The sequence below is a fragment of the Pteronotus mesoamericanus genome, unplaced genomic scaffold (assembly GCF_021234165.1).
Source record: "Pteronotus mesoamericanus isolate MK-2021 breed Mesoamerican mustached bat unplaced genomic scaffold, CSHL_Meso_final contig_538, whole genome shotgun sequence".
In the NCBI taxonomy this organism is placed as follows: domain Eukaryota; kingdom Metazoa; phylum Chordata; class Mammalia; order Chiroptera; family Mormoopidae; genus Pteronotus; species Pteronotus mesoamericanus.
In genome coordinates this window covers 299,979-322,847 of record NW_026555197.1, presented here as the reverse complement: position 1 = coordinate 322,847, position 22,869 = coordinate 299,979, and the positions used below count along the sequence as shown (strand labels likewise).

The 22,869-nt window shown below is 51.4% G+C and overlaps 2 protein-coding genes across 2 annotated transcripts; both read left to right on the top strand.

Moving 5' to 3' along the window:
• Positions 1-4,499: 4,499 nt before the first annotated feature.
• Positions 4,500-12,342, top strand: RPS19 (ribosomal protein S19). The gene is made up of 6 exons (XM_054579501.1): positions 4,500-4,590; positions 4,950-5,020; positions 5,300-5,400; positions 10,452-10,635; positions 11,160-11,214; positions 12,277-12,342. The coding sequence occupies exons 2-6, from the start codon at positions 4,950-4,952 to the stop codon at positions 12,301-12,303; spliced, it is 438 nt and encodes a 145-aa protein (XP_054435476.1). The 5' UTR covers positions 4,500-4,590; the 3' UTR covers positions 12,304-12,342.
• A 5,972-nt stretch (positions 12,343-18,314) lies between these two features.
• On the top strand, positions 18,315-21,780 carry CD79A (CD79a molecule). Its single transcript, XM_054579500.1, has 5 exons — positions 18,315-18,435; positions 19,880-20,182; positions 20,417-20,535; positions 21,131-21,199; positions 21,329-21,780. The coding sequence occupies exons 1-5, from the start codon at positions 18,360-18,362 to the stop codon at positions 21,440-21,442; spliced, it is 681 nt and encodes a 226-aa protein (XP_054435475.1). The 5' UTR covers positions 18,315-18,359; the 3' UTR covers positions 21,443-21,780.
• The last annotated feature ends 1,089 nt before the right edge of the window (positions 21,781-22,869 follow it).

Here is a 22,869-nt window from a genome sequence, read left to right as displayed (position 1 = left end):
TGGGGGAAAAGGGCAGATTTAAGAATTGTTCATGCTCCTATGTCCCTGCCTCTTTGGGTGGAGCAACCCTCACCTGCAGTTGTAAGGAGCCAGTGGGCTCCTGGCCTCTGACCAGCCCCTAGAGATTACAGCCAATGGACTGTAAGCACTGTTTCATATGCCACCTCTTTTCCATTTCCCATCGCAGGGCAAAGAAGGGTGTTTTGGTCCATTCAACAGGGCATATCTCTTCTAAGCTTCCTTCATGCACCATCCTGACATTCTGCAAAACAAATAAACGAGATTCCAAAATTGGAGTACCACCCCGCTCCTGTCTCTCCAAACAAGGCTTCTCCCTCCCAGCCACCAGGTTTTACTTCAGGAACTCATTTCACATTTTGTCCTTTGGGACTCCATGCTCCTTTCATTTCAGCCCTTTGTGAACCTGATCTAGTTCTGATCACTCTCCTTGTCCAATGCAGAACTGACATCATAACAGCCATCGCCATCCAGTTTCTACTCAGATGCCAACTGCCTAGTCCACGTAGTCCTTATTCCCCCCGCCCCCCGTCTTATTGCATAGCTGGTTTGCAACCCCCAACATATGTTTGCATAGACATGCCCTGCATAGATCCCCATGAGATCTTGAGCTCTTCCCAAAAGCAAGATTCATCCTTTTCATCTAACTTAATATATCTGATAAGCCCCTCAGGCAGAGCTCTCTACATTCCTTAGGAGCCCTTTGCCGGTTCTTCCACGAGTCTGATCAGCCTAAGCTCTGCCCATCTCTGTCCAACTATATCCCCCTATCCAAGAATAAGTACTTGCACAGGGCAGGACCTGCATTCCATTCCCCCCTGGGGGCTCAGAATAAATGACTTAAGAACACACATTCTGTCTGATTTCTTAGCAATAGGGTTTTTTTCCTACATAGTTAGTGCATTCTGATGCCACCTCTCTCCCTCATCACAATATGAACAGCTTCTTGCCCTCAAACCATTTTTTAAACAGTTTATTTTTTAGAGCAGTTTTAGTTTCATACTCAAAGTGAAAAGAAAGTACAGCAATTTCCCATATCCCCTGCCCCACAAATGCACAGTCTCCCCAGTTAACAACAATCCACACCAGAGGAGTACATTTGTTCCAACTGATAAATCTACACTGACATGCCATTATCACTCCAAGTCCGCAGTTTACGTTAGGGTTCACTCTTGGTGCTGTACATTCTGTGGGTTTAGACATATGTACGAATATAATGACATGTACCCATCATTATAGTATCATGCCAAATAGTTCCACAGCCCTAAAATTTCTGTGCTCCACCTACTCATTACTCCCTCCCCCACTCCTAGCAAACACTCATCTTTTTCTGTTTTCATAATTTAGCTTTTTTTCAGAATGTCATATAGTTGGAATCATACAATATACTTTTAAGATTGACTTCTGTTGCTCTGGCTGAGTAGCTCAGTTGGTTAGAGTGTTGTCCTGGTACACCAAGGTTGTGGGTTTGATCCCTGGTCAAGGCACACACAAAAATCAACCAATGAATGTATAAATAAGTGGAACAACAAACCAATCTCTCTTGTCTCTTCTCTTCTTTTCTCTCTCTCTAAAATCAATTTTTAAAAAAAGATTGGCTTCTGTCCCTCAGTAATATGCATCAGAGCTTCTTCCATGTATTTTCATGGCCTGATAGCTCCTTTTTTTTTTTTTTTTTTTTAGTCCTGAATAGTATTCCATTGCCAGGATGTACCACAGCCTCAAACCATTTTTGAAGTCTCTGTTGACAGAGTCACTGAAGGAGACAGAGCAGTCATCAGCTGTATATTCAAATCCCAGCTCAGGCTTTAACCTTGCCTTTGGTCAAGTGACTTGGCTCTCTAAGCCTCAGTTGCCTGGCTTGTAATTACCTCACAGAGTTGTTAAGATTATAAACCTGTAAAAACTAACACCTACGCAAATTAATGCCAAGGACACAGTCTGAGAAACCATGTTGTCTAAAATCATAGACTGTCAGAAAGTTTCCTCTTTGAAATCACAATTGTCAGAAAGGGACATCTCACTTTTGCCTAGAGGGTCTAAGTCACTTTGACACAGAGAAGGAGTCCTGACTTAAAACTCAGGTGCAGAGTTTCAGAGGGGGGTTTCAAGAGATAACATTGTGTTATTTATCTTAACCTTGTAATTTCCAAGGAAACAGGACCCTGAGTCTTCTTCTCCACCTTGGCATAATGTTGACTCAATTCTATAAAACCTGCTTTGCTTTGAGTCCATCAGAAAACTGCTTAACGTAAATTTTACCTAAGCTTCACCTTTCCCCAAATCCTGTATTAACCCTGTCTCTTCCTTTGTTTGATGAGACACTACACAGTTCCTCTGGAGAACTCTTCCTTTTTTTTCTTTTAAATATTCAGTGAATTGACTCAAGAGAATTAAGTTTAAATGATTCAGCATTAATATTAGAAATGTACATCAGAAATGTATAAAAATTGAATATAAGTACCCAAGATAAGCAAATAAACACAAAAAATACTCTAGTATATGGACATTTATAGTTACACATGGATACAAATACAAATTCAACACACGTGTTGATTCTGGGGGAGAAATCTGGGATACTAAAACTATCCTCAAGTTTTATAAACAATGCAAAATAAGTTTCAACAACATTCTACAATGAAAAGGCCCTAATATAAATACATGATATTATCATGCTAGAAGCATTGTTGGTGTTATAAGCTGAATGTTTGTGCCACCTCCCCCCATTTGTATGTTGAAACGTAATCCCCAATGTAATGGTATTTGGAGGTGGTGCCTTTGGAAGGTGATTAGATCATGACGGTTGAGTCCTCATAGTGCCCTCATAAAAGAGGCCCCAGAGAGCTTCCTTTCCCCCATTCTGCCATGACCACATACACAGAAAAAAGGTTGTCTGTGAACAAGGAAGCAGGCCCTCACTAGACACCGAATCTGCTGGCGCCTTGATTTTGGGCTTCTGAGCCTCCAAAGCTGTGAAAAATAAATTCCTGTTGTTTACAAGACAACGCAGCCTGTGATACTTTGTTACAGCTGCCTAAACCAACTAAGACACTTAGTTTTAATTATAACAAATACTGGTATAACATATTGGCTTAATAATTAAGACATTGTGCATAAACATTATCTCACTGTGGAAAAAAATTATTGTTCGCTCTGATGGTTTAAACGCTCAGTCTTTTAAGCGTAAGACAATAGCTACACACATTTAAGTGTTTCCACTTTTGCAGCAAGCTAACAGTTTCATCAAACCATTGGTGTGTCTTGCTTTTCTTGAACTGTATAAGGATTAAACTCGAGTATGCCTGTAATAATACTACATAATATTTACCTGTGCCTGGCACTGAGGAGGCGCGCGCGCGCACACGCGCGCGCACACACACACACACACACACAAATTGTTGATAGAATTTGTATGTGATGCACCAAGTTCAAAAGCAGTCACTTAAAAAAGATAAACAATTGGGATCTCGGTGTTTGCATTTAAATTCTTTCCTTTTTTTTCCTGGCTGGTGTGCCTCAGTGGACTGAGTGCCAGCCTGCGAACCCGAGGGTTGCTGGTTTGATTTCTAGTCAGGGCACCTGCCCAGGTTGTGGGCCGGGGGCGCAGCAAGAGGCAACCACACATTCATATTTCTCTCCCACTCTTTCTCATTCCCCTCTCTCTAAATTAAAAAAAAAAAAAAAAACAAAACAAAACCCTCATTTTTTCATTTAATAAATTCTTTCCCTTTTTTTAACGGAGAGACTTAAGACTTGACAGGGGAAATGGACAGCCTGAAGCTGCACAGGTCAGTAAGGTAGATAAACATAAAAAGGCAAGTAAGGGTAGCGACTTCAGTGAACAGATTCAGGCACTAGGAGGCAGAGCTGAACTAATTCCTCTCAAGGTCCCTCCTCTGCCTGTTTGTCCCTGCCCTTATCTCCTCCCTGCCTCCAGCCTGGGCTATGTAGTGAAGCAATTTCCGCCCTAAGAAGGGTGGGGCTTCCTTCTGCTGCTCTCCCGAGTGCTAGTGGTCGAAACGGGAAAGGCGGTGGACACATTTGTTTGTAGCACTTCCTTTAGGTTCCCCATCACAGTTCCGCCCTCACTATCCCCACTTCCGACCAGTGAAGCCGCTTCCACTCAGAAGAGGGGAGGGTCGTCCCCCGCCCCCCGGCGCAACGGAAGTGGCTAGGTATTTTTTTTTCCCGTCCACCGACCCTCTCCATAACTTCCGCCATCACAGTGTCCTCCACTGCTATTTTGCTCAACGCAAACGAAACCAGCTCTCCCCAGCTCAAGACAAGGACGCTCTCTTCCCTCTATTACGCTCCAGGAGAAGGAGGGACGGGGAAGAAATAGGCTTCTACGTCCGGCCCCTTAGCTTTTTCCTTTGCCTTCCTACCACCTCACTATACACCCTCCCACCTCGGCGGAAGCGAAGTCCCTGTCGCCCTGAGATAGGCGGGACCGCCTTGTCGAACCCTGTTCTCGCGAGCTCTTGGAATTCTCGCGAGACCCGACGCCCGACTTGTGCGCCCGGGAAACCCCGTTGCTCCCTTTCCCCTGGCTGGCAGCGCGGAGGCCGCACGGTAAGGAGGGAGCTCTGGGCTGGGCAGGGCACGGGTGGTCGGGACCCTACAACCCAACCTGATACGCCTGCCTTGGAGCTCTTAAGTGTCCGTGCGGCGTCGCCCCGCCCCCTGAAGCCGCAGCCACGTGCGAGCGGCAGGCCCGGACATGCCGGCTCGGCGCGGTCCGGGAACCAAGACTGGGCCTGGTGTGCAGCCGAGCCGAGAGTGCGGTGAGTCCCAGAACCAGGGACTATGGTCATACAGCGTCTCCACAAACGCGGGTGGAAGTCAGGGGAGCGCAGCGGTTTAGGTCGCGTTGGGCCCCTTTCGGTCCTTTCCACCAGTTACCGTGTTCACATGCTTGGTCCTTCTCGCAGATGCCCGGAGTTACTGTAAAAGACGTCAACCAGCAGGAGTTCGTCAGAGCTCTGGCAGCCTTTCTCAAAAAGTGAGTGTGGGGCAGGGGTTCCAAGTGAGTGGAAGCTGTGGTTTTTGCCTGACCCCTGGGTCCGCAGTGCCGCCCTCTGGTAGGGGAAACTTGTTGGAGGTCGCAGTTGGAGTCCACCCTTTCTACAAGAGGCCCGGGTTGTGTTCGAGTTTCAGCCTCTTTAATTATATTCTGGGACACATCCGGCTCCTGTTAACCGACAGTGCTGTTGAGGGAAGGGGATGGGGGTGGGGGGGTGGAGACTCCTGTACTATACCTTGTTGCTGTATTGGTTTCCAGGTCCGGGAAGCTGAAAGTCCCTGAATGGGTGGACACTGTCAAGCTAGCCAAGCATAAAGAGCTTGCCCCCTACGATGAGAACTGGTTCTACACGCGAGCTGGTGAGGAACTAGGGCCTTTGGCTGGGTGATGGTGGCACAGGCCATGTATCTGTCCCCTTTCTGAGCTCTTACCCCCCCCCCCCCAATATTGTAAAAGAACAGAAATCTCTGGCTGTCACTGTATGCTTTGTGTGGCATTCATTAACCTCATGCTCTGAATCTCTCTTAGTTTGTAAGAGGTTTGTGTGAGGACCTGTGGCTTCCTGTGATCCTCAAGGGAAACCCAGGAACAAATGAGTGTCCATGTTTTGCTTAGAGGTGGTTTGTTCTGTTGACAGGCATTTATTTGTTTTCTGTCTGTGAGGTCAGGGCTCCTTGAATTCAGGTCCTTCTCTACACACAATTTGTGGCCTCCATGTGCCTGTTCCTCATTTTCCCCATCTCTAAAATGGGGTTAATGCTGTATTGATGCAGATTATTGTTGGTTCAGATGAGCTTAACACAGAGAAACTGCTTTAAAGTATGCTTGCCTGTTGCAGAGTAATCATTGAAGAAAAGTCAGCTGTCTTTTATTGCTCATATCATCACACTAGCTGTCTCCCAGTCTCTAGCAAGTTATTCCTAAGTGGTTTGGGATCTGGCGAGTCCCAGATGCTCAGAAGAAAACCTAACGGTCAGCCTGTGACCATTTGCCAGCCCCCTTTCTTATTAATCTTCCAGTAATAATAACTTGGAAGGATTACAGTGTAGCCCCTAACTTCACAGTGCTAGCCCTCTGTTCTTGACATTTCAAGTTTCTCCAAACTGTCCCTCCCAACCTTCCACCTCTGTGAGGTGGGGGCCCCATCCTGGCCAAAGCTTGTCTTCGGATGAGAAATTGGTGGAAAGCAGGGTCTTGAGATTGATAAAACTTCAGAATAACAGAGGAGAGTTGCCTTGGGTACAAGTTGCACAGCACTTCAGAACATGTATTTTGCAGATTGGTGGTACACTCATGCATTAGATTAGATGTCTGTGGGGTCTGCTCTGTTTCAGACCCTAGACTGGACACAGGTGCCAGTTTGAGCCACAGCCTCTGACCCCTGAGGACTAAAAGGTCAGCTTTGTGAGGTGGGAAAGGTAGGTGGCATATCTACCCACCCACCACTGTGATTTTAATAGGAAAATAGAGTTGGTGAAGGGAAGCTGACTTGACTTCCCTGGACATGCAGAAGTGCTGGGGCCTAGACAGAACCACCACCCCATCACTCATCTTGAGAAGCAAGGCTCCCTGGTCCTGGATGTTCTTGGGCAGTGCCTCAAGAGCTGGTAGGTCAGGGCAGCTTTGGCTCTTAAGATTAGGAGAAAGAATCCGATAGCTTTTCCCATTTGGTCAGGTGTGGTCAGGTGAATATATATGCATATTTTAATCTGTACCTATCAAAAACTTCCCTAACAGGACTAATGCTTTCTCTTTTTTTATAGTTGATGTCAGAGACATTAAGTAACATGTTGGGGGTCTGCCAGTTAGTGATTGCCACAGTTCTCCCTGTCGTCACTGGATGGGGAGTGGGGGCTCCAACTCTTTCCTGGCAGCATTTCATACTTTATTTTTCAGTGGGGAGAGATTAACAGGAAAGTGCGTCAAGACAGTGTGTAATTCTCATTTGCTGTGGCCCCTTTCTGCCTGCCATGCCCCTTCACCAATGTCTCATACTGGGGTGCGTCCTCTGCCTACCCTTCTGGTCTCCCTTGGAGTTTCCAAGCTTCCTTTTTGACCATACTTTACCAGCTGCCCTGTGGGCATAGAGTGATGGTTCTACACCAAGGTCTGTTGTGAACATTTTTGTTAGGTGTACGGCCACATCCACCTATTTACGTGAGGTAGAGGCAGAGTTGCAGTTGTGACAGACCATATGATCTGTAAGTCTAAGGTATTAACTGTCTTGCTTTTTACAAGAGAAGTTTGCCAATACAGTATAGAGGGCTCCCACCTAGGTCCAGCGATCAGCTTACACTCTGGACAAGTTGGAGTTGCAGGAGATTCTTGTTTGCCAAAGAGAAAACAGGTACAGGCAGGTGAAGTGGCCCTGGAAGGGCAGAGCAGGATCTGTGCTTTTTGTTTTTTCCCTTTTTCTGGATTATGGGGGTTTGGCCTCTTCCACCCCCTCAGTTTTAGGGTAGTGGAAGTGAGGAGGGGTGTAAATTCTGAGGATGTGTACGGCTCTTCTGAGGGTGGTCTAGAAGGGCAGAGCTGCCGGAGTATGGAATCCCCAGGCCGTGGTGTACGGGGTAGGGTGAGAAGTGAGGTATGGCTAGAAAAAACCTGTGTCAGGAGACTGGGGACTTGCTGAAAGGGGAGGAATGGTAGCAAGGAAAGACCATTTGTGCAGAGGGTGGTGCAGTGTGGCTCTGGACAGCCTTGTGATCTTGACTTAAAATGGCCTACTCGAGAGTGAGGTGAGAATCCAGTCTGTGTCTTACCTAGGTATCTGTCAGTGAGCAGCTGCTTAGTTGGGTTATCTGAGTGCACTCTATTGTAGGGTGTAGGTTAAGCTGTCCATTCTCTGCGTGGGGCTCGGTGCCTAACTCATGTTGTGTTAGTCGAAAGAACAAGGCCTGGGAGACATTTGCAGGAGCAAGTCAAGAGGTGCACCATTGTCAGGGAAGTGATTTTTCACCTTAGAAATTTAGCAGAGAAGGATCAAGAACAAAATGCATCTGGGAGGCTTCCTTCCCCCACTTTGTCTAAATAGGTCAGGATGCAGCCACTAATCTAAACTTAAAACCAGCAGTTGAGATGCTAAGTTGTGAAGACACTTGGCAAAGCATTGCTTTGACAGCCATGCGCTCAGTGCTGTGTGTCCCACCTAGTGGGACATGCATCTGCTCTCCCTTGACTGGCTTTACAGTGGGTGGGGGCCCCTATGTGGTCTTTCCTTCACAATTGAGGGGCAAGTTGCCACCCCAAGGAGCAGAGGGCCATTAGAGGGACCAAAGAAGGAGCCATTAGTGACAGCACCTAGCTCACTGTGGTCCTTATAACACCAGCGGGGATTGTGTGGTTACATCTCCACTTCAAAAGGTGGGGCTAGGACTTGTATCTCAAGGGCTGATGAGAGGAGAGTGGAAAAAGAGGTCAGTCTTTTGTAGAACTCAGTATTTCAACTGTTAAAGCTTTCAATTTGTGATGTTAATAATCTTCTCCATCCTAATAGGTCAGGAAGATAATTGTCACAAACTGGGGTGACAGGAGGGCCTATAACATCTGACAACACACCAGATAATTTCAAAGTTTAAACCCAACGTGCCCCCCTTTAAGAAAATCACAGGCTTTATAAAAGAGTATTGCCTGCCAGTCACTACTCAAGTAAGCACAAACCTGAAAAAAGTAGGCATGCTGACACAGCTGAGGAGGAGCAGAGTTGAAATTGAAACTGTCTACAGGACAGCTCGGGGCTGGGCCACCTTTTCCATATTGAGCCCCAGCTGGGACTGGTCAGAGTGCTGGTCGCAGCTCAGTGAGACCAAGTTTCAGCATCTTGTCTCCAGTGGGCAGCCTCTTCTGGGCATCTTAGGACTGTTCATCTTACCCGCTTCCTGGGGCTGTCCTCCACCCATCTTGAGTGAGAAAGCTAATCTCCACCCAGGGTCAGGACATGGCCAGGGGCGGCAGTAGGTGTTTGGGCATTTGTACTGGCCTTAGAGGGTAGAGTTGTCCACTGATGTCACTCCTGGTAGAAAGATTGTGGGTGATGACTTAACTAAGTGAGTTTCTTAGTCCTGCGGGGGCGGGGGGGGCAGCTTGGTGCCTGCAGGGCAGGAGGGTAGAGGGTAGGGTGAGGGGAAGGTCGGGATAGGAAGGACCAAGGAGAGTGGTTTGTAAGTGAGCAGAGGCGGTGAGTCCACAGAGAGGCTGCACTCTTGAGTGACCCCCAAAGCCCACCCGTGGCTGAGTCGCGGTAATGAGGGCAGGGGAGGATGGGGAACAAGTGATGTGAGAGAAGCTCTCTTAGAGTAGCAGCCGGAGGGAAGTTATGACCCACTCACCGGTCAGTCTCAGCCCCTCCCCAACTCGTAACACTGGAGGGTCATGGACATGGCTTGGCATCTGGTTCTTAGCAGTAAATAGTTACAACACTAGCCTCTGGGGGGGCCTGGAGTCCCTGCCCTTTGTCTCCCAGCCAGGCAGGGTCAGGTGATGACTGAAGTCGGGGCACTTGTGCCCCTCAGCCCTAATTCCTTTAAACCTCAGTGGCCCGCTGAGGGAGAAAACCAGAACAGTCTGGAGGAGCTGTCCCTCCAGAGTTGTGTGACAAGAGGCCAGTGAGTACCCTCTGGAGCCTGTTTCCTTTTCTGTAAAGGACAACAGCACTTGACACATTCACATGAAATCCTCACAATTACCCTCATCTGCAAGATGGTTATTCCTGGTTCTTGGATGAGGGTAGGTGACTTGCCAGGGCCCACCCTCAGGCCAGCTCCTAAGGCCGCCAGTATCTCATGGGAGAAAATGGAAAGCAGGTGCACAGGGCCTCATAGACAAGTGCTCCCCATAAACACAAGTGAGAACATTTCGAAGGAGGCTGACAGGGTGGACCAGGGACTTACCCAAACCATTGTAGGGACAATAGCCTCCCAAGTCCACAGAGGGGGTGATGCACAATCCAGATCGAGAAAATCTACTGCATGGGATCTCAGCCCCGTGCTGAAATCCACCCCCACCGCAGTCTCTGGGGGTTGAGGGCTCAGAGTTGCACTCAAGTGGCAGTGGGTCCTTTCTCCATTCTCCTGCCCCTCTGGCATGTGGAGGTAGACAGCTGTGGCTTGAACATTGGCTAGACTCTACCCACAGACCCTCAGGTCCAGTCTCAGCCGTACGCCATGGCACTTCCTCCACTGCTTGGGTGTCCCTGTATTCTGGGCTGGGCTGCAGCGTGGCTTGGCCTTGGTGAGAGTGAGGGGTCAGATGCTGGGTCTTTGTGTGTGTGCTCAGCTTCCTTGGCTATGAAACAGAATTGGGTTGCCACAGAACTGTGTGTCAAGGCCCTTTTCTCAAGCCTGCCTCAGCTGTAGAGGAGAGTATTCTCTGCCTGAGAAGGGTCCTCAAGTCTGCCTTGCACCCCACGCAGCTTCCACAGCACGACACCTCTATCTCCGGGGCGGCGCTGGTGTTGGCTCCATGACCAAGATCTACGGAGGACGACAGAGAAATGGTGTCATGCCCAGTCACTTTAGCAGAGGTTCCAAAAGCGTGGCCCGCCGGGTCCTCCAAGCCCTCGAAGGGCTGAAAATGGTGGAAAAGGACCAGGATGGGTAAGCAAGGAAGGGAGAGGGGGGTAATGGAGGAGCCTTGGGGCCAAGTCACCTATAATGAAGTTAGCGAGGGCCATCCCACTCCCCCCACGCAGAGGTGCCAGGTCTGCCTTTGCACAGTCTGGACCTGCCCCTTGAGGGACAGATTCTGCAGAAAAGCGAGCAGCCCAGGCCTCGCCCCGACCTCTCTAGCTGACTGCCCTGGGCTCCAGGAAGGTAATTTAGCGACTGTCCGCTTTCATTAGCCTGCTCGTTAACTTTACCCAATTGATTTTTCGGGGCTTTTGATCTAATGCTTGCACAAATGACACCCTATCAACTCCTGGGGGGCTCCCTCCCTGCCCCAAGCTCCTTAGAATGCAAGCCCATTGGGGCCGTCAGTGGGACTTGGCTGGCAGCATGCGGTCCCATGGCCGGGTGCCTTTTCGGGGAAGCCCAGCTCACATCCAGCTTGGTGGGGAGGGTGGTTGAGAGCCTGCCCTCATCAGGGGCTGCATGACCTTTCTCCCTCTCCTCCCTCCCAGGGGCCGCAAACTGACACCTCAGGGACAGAGAGATCTGGACAGAATCGCCGGACAGGTGAGGCTGAGTCCCTCAGTCACTAGCTGGGCATTTCCCCCAGCCTGGGCTTTGTCAGATAAGAATTTCCTCCCTGGGCTGATGGAGGTCAGAGAATGGGAGTAGGCAGGAGAAAGCATTTTTTCTTGAAATGACTTTTACTTGAACTGGAGTGAAGGGAACCCAAGGGTGCAGATAGTTTACTTTCCATGCAGGGCATCAGTCTTGCCCAGATTCTGTCTTCAGTGTTTCCTCCTTACTCTTCCAGCTTACTGGGCATCAGGTGGGGTGGCTTAGAACTCAGGTCTCCATCCTGGCTGAACACCCTGGAGCAGAGTTGATTCAGCTGGAGCCAGTCTCCCTGTTGGTAGGGGGAGTAACATCCTCAGGTGGTTACTAAGATTCAGTGAGCTGCAAACAGTGGGGGGACCCACCCCAGCACAGCCCTCACTGTTAGTTTCCAGAGAAAGAGGGAAAGAAACATCAATGTGTGACTGCCTTTTGAATGCCACCCCCACCCCCCCACCCCCCCACCCCCCCACCCCCCACCCCCCACCCCAAACTGGGTATCTGGGCTGTAACCCAGGCATGTGCCCTGACTGGGAATTAAACCGGTGACCTTCAGGTTCGCAGGCCGGCATTCAATCCACTGAGCCACACCAACCAGGATGGTTTCCTTTTTTCTATATCATTGACTCAGTCCTCCCAGGAGCCTTGAACTGTTTAGTCACTAGAGTCAAAGTGTCAGAAAGGAATGAAAGGTGTTGCCCTCTGAGAGTTGGGTGGCCTGGAAGAAGGTGAGCTCTTCCAGAGCAGGGCCTGGCACAGACGTCAGTGTGTATGGCCGGGCATTCGGCAGGATTGGAATCCCACTCCAGCACTCTTTTCCTTGAGTCCCAGTTGATGATTCTGTAAAATGGTGAAATGCCCCGGGGTTGTGAGGATTCTCACAAGATGAATAAACGTGAGACTGCAAATCAGGATGCCTGGTGTCCTCTGGGTAGTGGGTAGCTATCATAAAGTGCCAAAACACCCGTCCCGTGACTGTTCTTAATTAACTTCCTCGTCCATCTTTTCCCACAGGTGGCAGCTGCCAACAAGAAGCATTAGAACAAATGATGCTGGGTTAATAAATTGCCTCATTCGTAATCCTGGTCTGAGTCTCTTGATTGGCTGCTCCTCTTCCATTCAGGGGCATGAGGAAGGGGAGCCATGGGCCCCTGGGTGGCTGGGGCTTAGGATGCCCGGGCTGGGCAGGTGGGTGCGTGAGTGGGCTAGGACCCAGAAGCCCTTGTGCCTCCCTCACATCCTGCCTTTGCAGTTCTTAGGAAATTAGAAACGAAAGGGAGAGGCTATCCATGCAGTGGCCCCAACTGAGGCCTGGGTTGAAGTGCCAGTCCCTGGGGCTCAGTGGTTTCTTTGGAAGAAGGTGGATGGGGACAGAGCCCAGACTCCAGCTCAGGTTGAACTGTTCTGGGAAGCATCTGCTTTCCATTGTCTACACGTGGGCAGGGCGGTTCTCCCTTTCACTGAGCATTATCTGTGGCCTTTGTCCCTGCTGTGAAATGGAGCTAGGTGTACCAGCTCCAGAATTGTGATGGGACATTGGCTGAGAGGCAGCACCCTCGGGAGGCGGGGCGGGGCTGTGCTCCTGGTCTGTGGCGCTGCTTCTGCAGCCCTGCCTGCCGATTGGCTCTCGGCGCTAGTGGGGCGGGTACTCCGCCTGTGATTGGGCCCCTGGTGTGGGCGGCAGAACCAAATGGTTCCTGGTGGACATGTGCTGAGCCACAGGGACGATCCTGGAACGGGCCCTTCCGCCGCCACCTCACGGGAGAACTATGAGGCTGAGCCGGAGCTGGCTTGGCCAAGGCCCCCGTCCAAGTTACCCCTCAGATCAGACTCATCTTCCAGTGCGAAGCCTGGCCTCTGAATTTCACACAACGAGTTCAAATTCCAACTCTGCCCGTAATAATGCAACACTGAGTCACACTGCCCCTCTGAGCCTTCCAATCCTTGTCTGCAGTGCTGCTGCCTCCTGAGGGGTTCCAGGGATACGGCAGCGAGATGGTGCCTCGGCTCAGAGCAGCACGCCTGGCAAACAGTCAATTGGTGTTACCCAGTTTTAAGACCATGATGTTCAGAGGAGAATATCAAACCAGAATCCTACACCAGGTGAGGAGTGAAGCTGTCTGTAGTCTCTCTCAGCTCAGAAGTTGTCAGTGCTGGAAACTACAGAATAAACACCTAGAACCTACCACATGTAAGGCGCTCTATAAGTATTACGTATCATTTACCCTGTGCAACCCTGTGAAGTAGGTGTTAAAAAGCACCTGCAGTTTGGAGATGGGGACGTAAGCCACAGGTTGGGTAGCTTTTCTGGTGTCCCACAACTGAGGAGTGGCAAGGCCAGCATCTGAACCCAGACAAGCTGGCTCCGGCCCCAGGCTCCATTCCCTACAGTAAGCGAGGGAAATGGGAAAATGAGACCCAGAGTCACTCCTCGTTCTGGCCTCAGTTTCCTCTTCTGCTGACTGAGATTGAAGATATCTCCAAGAGTTCCCATGAGAACGCAGTGTCAATCACCTGGTTCCCAGGCACAGCGCCAGACACCAGGGGTGCTGCGTGCGTGGGAGGTGGAGGCGCCCGGACTGGCCAGCCAGCCCTGAGAGGACCCGCAATCCCGCCGCCGCGCCTCTCCACCGCCGGGGGGCAGTCGAGGGCCTAGAAACCCTCTCAGCCACTGACGGATGACTAAGGAAGGGAATTTCTAGGGCCGCAGCCTCCTGTTCCAGGCTTCTGATCCTTAGGAGGGGATCATAAGGAAGAACGGAAGCACAGAGGGGCTAATGACCGGCTATATACACCGCGGGTCCCATTAGAACACTTGGGTCCCTGGAGGAAAGGGGAGAGGACCGCACGGCCAGAGAAGATGAACTTGACTTAGGAACTGTACTAAGCACACTGTTACTCACACAGCCTCACAAGGTTGGGAGGCCGCGCGGGCAGGGGGCGGGGCGGGGGAGGGGGGAGGCGGCGAGGGCGAGGCAGAGATGCCCAGATAACAGGAGAAGAAACTGAGGCTCAGATGACCGACCAGTCAATTGGCAGAGTTGAGATTCAAACCCAGGAATTATGACTTGAAGGCCATGTTCTTCTGTGAGGATAACAGTTGCTTTTCTACAAGGCAAAACAATATATGTGATAGTGCAACAAAGACTCATGAGACCACCACCCAACTTAAAAAATAAAACAAGGCATAAAATGGAGGTGGTCCAAGCCTTCTGTGTACCCTTCCCAGTTACAACCTCTGGCTCTCCCCAGAGGTGACCCCTCTCAGGAACTGCTGTCGCTCCCCAGCATTGGGTCTACTACACCTTTACTACAGACGCCCATGTCCCTAACACTGCACAGTGTGGTTTTGCCTTTTGAAAACAAATCAACTGTATCATGCTACCATGCCTTCTCATTTTCATGTTTTTTCCAGATGCAGCCATGAAGGTATGTGAGATTCTGACTTTTCTCCTGCTGTGCACTTCTCTGTCAGAGGGCTGTACCACAGTGTGTGCATCCATTCTCCTATACATAGGCTTTCACTTCTCTCCCAATTTTTGTTATCAAAAATCTCCCTGTAATATATTTTTTTTCCTGTGTGTTTCCTTATATATGTGTGTGTGTGATGGTCCCCTAACAGCTCAGAAACATCTCAACAACCTTGTATCATTCCCCACCCCCACTCCTCAGACCTCATTTCCCTCCCCTCTGACCTAAAACGATGCTCAAAGGAATCTGGACACACATAGTGACTTTGAATCCCTGCTCCACCATCAGACTGTATAACACCAGACACATGACAGTGACAGTGTCCCCTCTCTGGGCCTCAGTTCCCTCTGTAAAATGAGAGGGGGTTGTCCATTTGTGGGGAGGCTGACTGAAAGAATGCTCATCATGGCTATTCACTCTTTGGATACCAGGAACATCATCTCATGCCAACACTAGGGAGATATTATTATCCTAATCCCTTGGATTAAAAATAACAAGGCTCAGGACTTCCAGTCAAGATGGTGGCATAGGCAGACATGGCTCATCTCCTCGCAAAACCACATCAAAATTACAACTAAAATATAGAACAACCATCACTCAGAACTGTCAGAAATCAAGTTAAATGGAAGTCTGATAACTACAGAATTAAAGAAACCTCATCCATCCAGACTGGTAGGAGGGGTGCAGATGTGGAATGGGCTGGTCGCTCACCCATGTGTGACAGATAAAAATTCAGGAGGGATATCTCGGGAGAGAGGAGTCCCAGCCCCACACCAGGCCTCCCACCCCAGGGTTCCAGTGTCAGGAAAATAAGTCCCAACAACTTTTGGCTGCAAAAACCAGCAGGGACTGTGACAATGAAAGAAACTACTGGAGCCCCAAGCAGTTCCTCTTTAAAGAACCCATACACAGACTCACCTACTCAGACTCATTCCCTCTGAGCGCCAGCACCGGGGTGGCAGCTTGAAAGGCACCAGTGCTGTAGAGGGAGAAACTGAAATGACTGGCATCAAGGTGAGCAAAGGCCATTGTGCCTTTTCTAAACCCTCTCCCAATAGAGGGCAGAGCTGGCAAGCTGGTGCCATATCTGAGACTCTATCAACCTGGCTAACACTGTTCAACCCACCTTGGAGATCCCCAGAGACTCTGCCCCACCCAACTTACTGGCCACCCAAGCTGCTTTTCCATATCAATGGCCAGTCTTGGCTTATGCTCCATAACTTCCTAAATCCTATCAAATAAGCCACAGCTGACCTCAGTGAGCCCCAGGCCCAGCACTAGCAGCAGCCAGCCTAGATTCACAGCAGCAGCTTTGCCTGGGAACCTCAAACCCAGCACAAGTAGCAACCATCTCGGATTGCTTTATAGTTCATGCAGGGTGTCCCCAGGCAAAACACAGGTGGGGGCTGACCTTGGCTGCACCACCCTGGAAACCCCATGGCCAGTGCACCTAGTGGACAGCTACAGACCACATTGACACACCACCACCCTGCCCCTGCACAGCTGACCCACCTGGACAGCGGAACTTTATGGTAAGTGGCTACAGCCAATCCTTGCAGCTGATGACCTGGGTAAATCCCTCCCATTGATCTGTCAACAGCAATTAAAGCTCAACTGCAAGAGCAGGGTGTACTCAGCCCACACAAAGGGCGCGCCTCAAGTACGCAGCTTTGGTGATAGGGGAAGCTGTGTCACCACTCCTACAGGAGAGCAACTACATTAGGCTACCCAAGACACAGAGTCAAAACAGCCCTACCTAATACATAGAAATAAACACAGGGAGGCTGCCAAAATGAAGAGACAAAAAAAAAAAAAACATGGCCCAAGTGAGAGAACAGATCAAAACTCCAGAAAGAGAGCTAAAAGAAATGGAGATAAGCAATCTAGCAGATGCAGAGTTCAAAACAGTGGTTATAAGGATGCTCAAGGAACTTAGAAAGGACCTCAACAGCATAAAAAAGATCCAGTCAGAAACAAAGGATACAGTAATTGGAATACAGAACAATCTATAGGGAAACAACAGTAGAGTGGATGAAGCCAAGAATCAAATCCATGATTTGGAACATAAGGAACCAAAAAACAACCAATCAGAACAACGAGAAGAAAAAATAATCAAAAAAAATATGAGGATAGTATAAGCAGCCTCTGGGACAACTTCAAGAGATCCAACATTCACATCATAGGGGTGCCAGAAGGAGAAGAGAAAGAGCAAGAAAATGGAAATCTATTTGAAAAAATAATGAAAGAAAACTTCCCTAATTCAGTGAAGGTAATAGACATCCAAGTCCAGGAAGCACAGAGAGTCCCAAACAAGATGGATGCAAAGAGGCCCACTCCAAGACACATCATAATTAAATGCCAAAGTTTAAAAATAAAGAGAGAACCTTAAAAGCAGCAAGAGAAAAACAGTTAGTTACCTACATGGGCATCTCCATAAGACTGTCAGCTGATTTCTCAAAGGAAACTTTGTGGGCTAGAAGGGATTGGCAAGAAATGTTCATAGTCCTGAAAAGCAGGGACTTACAGCCAAGATTGCTTTACCCAGGAAAGCTAACATTTAGAACCGAAGAGTAGATAAAGAGCTTCCTAGACAAGAAAAAAATTAAAAGAGTTCATCATCACCAAACCATTATTATAGGCAATGCTAAAGGGACTTAAGAAAAAGATCACAATTGTGAACAACAATTTGGCAAAAAATACATATCTATCAACAATTGTATCAAAAAAACAAACTAAGCAAACAAGAAGAACAGAGACAGAGTCATGGACAGAGAGCGTTTTGATGGCTGCCCGAAGGGAAGGTGGTGTGGGGGAATGGGTGAAGAGATGAGAGGATTAAGAAGTACAAATAGGTAGTTACAGAATAGCCATGGGGATGTAAAGTACAGTATAGGAAAGGGAGCAGCCAAAGAACTTACACGCATGACCCATGGACGTGAGTAATGGTGGGGGGATTGCCTTAGGGAGTAGGGGGTCCTGGGTGGAGAGAGGCAAAGGGAGAAAATTCAGGACAACTGTAATAGCATAATCAATAAAATGTAATTTTAAAAAATGTTTTTAAAATGCCAAGGCTCTTGGAAAGGGAAGCCACTGCTTAGTCATAGAGAGGCCTGCCTCGTTTATTCCTCATGAGCATTAATAATAACCAACATTTACTGAGCACCTACTATGTGGCAGGTGCGGTGTTCAGTGCTGTACATGCACTATGCCTTTAAATCCTCACTCCCAACCCCATGAAGTGAGGACACAGAGGCTCCGACAGGATACAAGTTCTGCCCAAGGCCAGTAGGGGCAAAGACTAAGAAAGCTCAGAGTCAGCGCCCTGACCGCCTGTTCACAGCAGGCACCCAGTGAGGAGCCAGGCCTTGACCTAGCCTCTTTCCCCCACCCAAGCAACCTCCTCTCAGGGGAATTGTGGCCACCACAGGTGCAGGGAGCAGTTCCTCTCCCCTCACAGCCTGAAACACACTGGCAGGAGCTCCTCTGAAGGGCCCAGCAGCGGGGCCAGTGGAGCCCATCTCCGGCAGGGCTGGGCAGGAAGTGGGGTGGAGTTTGGGGCCCACCAAGGTGGGATCTGGTACCCCAGGGCAGCTGCAAACCCAGACGAACTAACCCACTGGTAGAAGATGCCTGGGGGTCTTGGAGTCCTGAAAACCCCACCTGGGATGATTGTCCTCCTCTTGATCTCCACTGCTGACCTGGGTAGGTGGCTGACAGAAGTGTGGGGGAGGGGGACCTGGGGAGGCTGGAGAGAGAGCGCAAGCAGAGGGAAGGGCTGCAGGGAGTGGGGCAGAGAGGAGCCAGCCAGAGGGGGGCTGGGAAGGCGGCTGTGGACACTCTGTCTCCTTGACACTCCCAAACAGGCCTAAAGGAGCCTGGAGGGGGCTCAGCCATATTGAAGGGGCATCCACCACCCTACGGAGGGAGAGGGAGGCAGGGGCCAGTAGTGCCTTCCCCACCCTGTCCCACAGGTCAAAATAAGGAACTAAGATTGCCCTTGACTGAGCTTCGGAGCTCGGAGCAGGAGGGGACCTGGGGGAGCACTCAGCTTCAGAAGGAAGAAAAAGCTTGCCCTTTTACTGCCTTGAATCCCAGTCACCCCGCTGCGTAGGGAGCCCCTTCTAGTGCTGGGGGAGGAGTGCCCATGACACCACCCGCCCCACCCTCCCTCAGCAATACCAGCTGTCAGGGCCGCAGCCACCTGTTTGACCAAGGAGTACACAGAGGAAGCTGGTCACACAAGGTTACACTAAGAGCTGGGACTGGACCCCCACGACCCTGAGGTTGCTGCCTTTTTCCCCACTTGTTCCTTCTTGTTTCTTCCGCACCTCCCTCCGTCCTTCTCAGTAAGAGGCAGCACAGCCATGTGGGCCGGCCTGGGGCACTGGAGCTGGGGTTTCCCACAGCACCCGGGCTGGGCCACCCACCCTGCTGAGACACGCTCCTAATCCCCAGCCCAGGGACTGAACTGCCCACTGACCCCCAGGTTGACACATGCAGGTTACAGAGAATGAGGGGCGAGCTCAGAGACACAGGACAAGGCAGACCCAAAGACTGGCAAAAGGAGGCCCAGGAAGCCTGAGGTTTGAACTCCTAGCCACTCCCATGCCCTGGGCCTCTGCTGCCCCACTTGAAAGAATGGCATAATGACAGAACCTTATTCTAAGGGTTTTGTGAAGATTACGTAAGATAAAGTGTCGGGGTGCAGGGCAGGGCTGGGCTAGGAAAGTAGACAAGAAAGGCCTTCTGAAGGAAGTGATGCCCAAACTCGTTGTGGAAGTTGCTGCCCTGGTAGAGGCACTCTGGTACCAGGGAACCAAGTATCCAAATGCAAGAGGTGGCACTGGAGAGGGGAGTGGGGGCCCCTCGAGGGCATGTTACCACACCAGGTGTCTTACTCTCCTCCCCCAAGGTGTGTTCCCTCCCTCTTCCCAGGGGTCTCTCTCTCTCTCCTCTCCTAGGTACCTGCTCGCTCCCTGTCCCCACACTGCATGTCCTCTGTACGCCCTCCCCCTTTTTCCCCAGCTGTGCCCTCATACTCCCACCCCCCCCACACACACGCCCCCCAGGAGCACTACAGCTGCGGGGACCAGGGCTGGAGTCAGTGTCCCCATCCACGGTCCCTGACGCATCCACCTCTCTGCAGGCCTAGGAGCCCAGACCCCGTGGATGGACTGGGGCCCGCCATCAGTGACGGTGAGTGTCGGGGACAAGGCCCACCTCTGGTGCCTGCACAATAGCCTCCCTGGCAACCTCAACTTCACATGGTGGAAAATCCTCCAAGGCAACGGCACATGGCCCCCTCGATTCCAAGGCAAAGGCCATGGCTCCAGGGGTGAGCTGATCTTCCCGCTGGCGAGAAAGAACCTCACAGGCCTGTACATGTGCAAAGTCGAAATAAACAACACGCTGATCAGGCACTCCTGTGGCACCTATCTCCGCGTGCGTGGTGAGTGCGGGTCCTGGCTCTGGGGTCCCACCACTCCGCAGCTGGGGACTCCGGGCCTTCTAGCCTGTGGAGTGCGGATGGAGCCAGTGCCTGCGTGGCCAGCATCCTCAGTCTCCACTGGTGTAAGCTGACCCATTTCTCATCCGTACAGTGGGGGCTCCCGCGGGGCCTTCCTCGGGGCAGGGCTGGGGCTGGGCTGGGCACAGGGCTCTGAGCAGCACACCCTCCTCACAGAGCCGACCCCCAGACCCTTCTTGGACATGGGCGAGGGCACCAAGAACAACATCATCACAGCCGAGGGGATCATCCTGCTGTTCTGCGCTGTGGTGCCTGGGACACTGCTGCTGTTCAGGGTGAGCCACCTGGGACCAGGCTCTGGAGTCTGAGGGGCCCCCGCTAAAACTGAGAATGACAGCACCCACCCCACAGGGGCTACCGAGGGTAAACAAGTTAATACCAGGACAGGATTTCACGTGGTGCTCGGACGGACGTCCTTGCTCAGTCTTCCCTCAAGGCTGTCCTCATTGCCATTCTGCAGAGATGTTCTCACTCTGCAACCCCTACCCTACCCCCGACCAGCAGCCCCAGGGTAGGGGGTGCAGATTCTTTACTTTCCTCGGACCCAGAAGTGCTGTGGCCCTCCAGATGTTGCCAAGGCCAAGGAAGATGGGGGCTGGGGGTCCTCCCAGACTCTCTGACCTGCAGTCTCTTTAGGCCATAGGGCAACGATAGCTACTTAACTATGGATGTTGTTATTAGTGGAGAACAATTAGGCAGTGGAGACAGCCAAAAGGGTACTGGCTTGGACCCAGAGAGACTCTCCCCTCACCCAGTATGTGGCTTTCAGCAACATCCCTTACTCGCTCTGATAAAGCACCTCCTGGCATCTAGAAGGGCCTGAAAACATAGCCCCCCCACCCCCCAACTGAGGCTGTCAATCCCCCACAGAAACGATGGCAGAATATGAAGTTTGGAGTGGACTCCCGGGATGATTATGAAGATGAAAATCTTTATGAGGTGAGTGGAGAGCTGGGACAGGCTAGGAGCAGGTGCTTTGGGGGTCTCATGGGGGTCCTCATGGGGTAGGCTGGGGGCAGGGAGCCAGGCATCAGGACACTGAGGCCTACTACCATGTTTGCACCCCAGGGCCTGAACCTTGATGACTGCTCCATGTATGAGGACATCTCCCGAGGCCTCCAGGGCACCTACCAGGATGTGGGTAGCCTCCACATTGGAGACGTCCAGCTGGAGAAGCCATGACTGTGACCAGCCAACCTGGCTGGCCCTGCCTGCTGTGGTCCCGGTCCGGTGTCTCCCCCTTTCCCTAGAACCAGCTCTGTTCACAGTCATTCCCAGGAGTGCCCTGCATCAACTTCCCCCTTGGGAGATCCGCTCTTTCTCCCTCTAGGTTGTCCTCCTCCCCTCCACACATCCTAAGCGATGCTCCCCGCCAATGCCTTTTCCAGGCTCCCACCCACTCACCCACTCAGCTGATAATGAGCCCTTAATTGCTGCCTCTAGGGGCCTGATTGTAGCAGCCTCGGTGTCACCTCCCCCCTCCCAGCTCTGGCACGGCCACTTAGTGATAATAAATGCTTCCCAACTGCAGCTCTTGGCAGGCTTCATGGATCTTATGGGAACTGCTCACCTTCCTGCCCTGGGACCGACCCAGGGGTCCAGGCATCCAGTCCCCTCCTCCTTGAGACCCAGGATTCTGGGCCCCCAGCTGCTGTGCACCCTGACTCCCCGGGACCAGGGTGCCAGTCTTGGCTGCCCCCTGAGAGAAACAGGAAGTGTCTTGGGGAGGGCTCCACCCCAGGCCATGTCTTCCCAGTGAAGGAGGTACACAGGAGTGAATGGAAGTGGCCGTATTTATTTATGCATCTTTAAGTTCCAGAATCCCAGGGGACTGTCTGGTGGCGTTGGTACCGAATTCTCCTATGGCTACACCCGCTCTCTGCTAGTGGACCTGTGGCAGGGGATTTGGACAGTCTGTGGTCCTAACCAGAAGGGCAATGGCAGGCATAGAGATGCAGAGTGCCTGAGACAGAAGGGAGAAAGGTTGAGCCACGGGAGGCAGTGACGGCGGCACAGCTAGCGAACGGACAGGCAATGAAGGACAGGGAATCAGACAGAAACAGTAGAAAGAGAACGGAAAGAAGGGTCCGTAGAGAAGCAGACACAGAGAGGAAAGCAGCAGGTGGGGAAGTGACTGAGATGACTATGCAGAGACCAGAGACGGGAAGAGAAGGGTTCCGAGGGTGAAGTGACAGAAAGTGGGGCAGACGGCCGGACCGGGAGACCCCGACGGAGAAATGGGGAGAGAGAAAGAGAGACAGACACAGACAGGGAGGGAGGGCCAAGGACAGGAGCACAGGGAGGCGGAGAGAAAAAGACCGAGCAACACCCAGAGACGAAAAGGGGAGGCGGCCTTTCTGCCGCGCCGCGGTCGCCCCCAGCCAGCCGGGAGGTGGCGGCGAGCCGGGGCAGAGGCGGGAAGCGCGGAGCCCGCGCCCGGCACACCCACGGGCCGACCCTGCGGGGAGAGGTCGGGCCGGGCGGGGCCGGTGCCCGCGGCGGCCGGGAGGGCGGCGAGAAGGGGAAGGAAGCGGAGGTGCCGGGCGGGCGCGGGGCGCGGGCAGGAAGCGGGGAGGGGCGGCGGGGCGGGGGCCTCCGGAAAAACGCCC

Excerpts from the sequence above, each read along its gene's own strand:
- RPS19 (XM_054579501.1), top strand. The coding sequence starts at position 4,950 with ATGCCCGGAGTTACTGTAAAAGACGTCAACCAGCAGGAGTTCGTCAGA. Across the intron at positions 5,401-10,451 it reads CTGGTTCTACACGCGAGCTG|CTTCCACAGCACGACACCTC; the intron begins GTGAGGAACTAG and ends CACCCCACGCAG. Across the intron at positions 10,636-11,159 it reads GTGGAAAAGGACCAGGATGG|GGGCCGCAAACTGACACCTC; the intron begins GTAAGCAAGGAA and ends CCTCCCTCCCAG.
- CD79A (XM_054579500.1), top strand. The coding sequence starts at position 18,360 with ATGCCTGGGGGTCTTGGAGTCCTGAAAACCCCACCTGGGATGATTGTC. Across the intron at positions 18,436-19,879 it reads GATCTCCACTGCTGACCTGG|GCCTAGGAGCCCAGACCCCG; the intron begins GTAGGTGGCTGA and ends ACCTCTCTGCAG. Across the intron at positions 20,183-20,416 it reads CACCTATCTCCGCGTGCGTG|AGCCGACCCCCAGACCCTTC; the intron begins GTGAGTGCGGGT and ends CCCTCCTCACAG.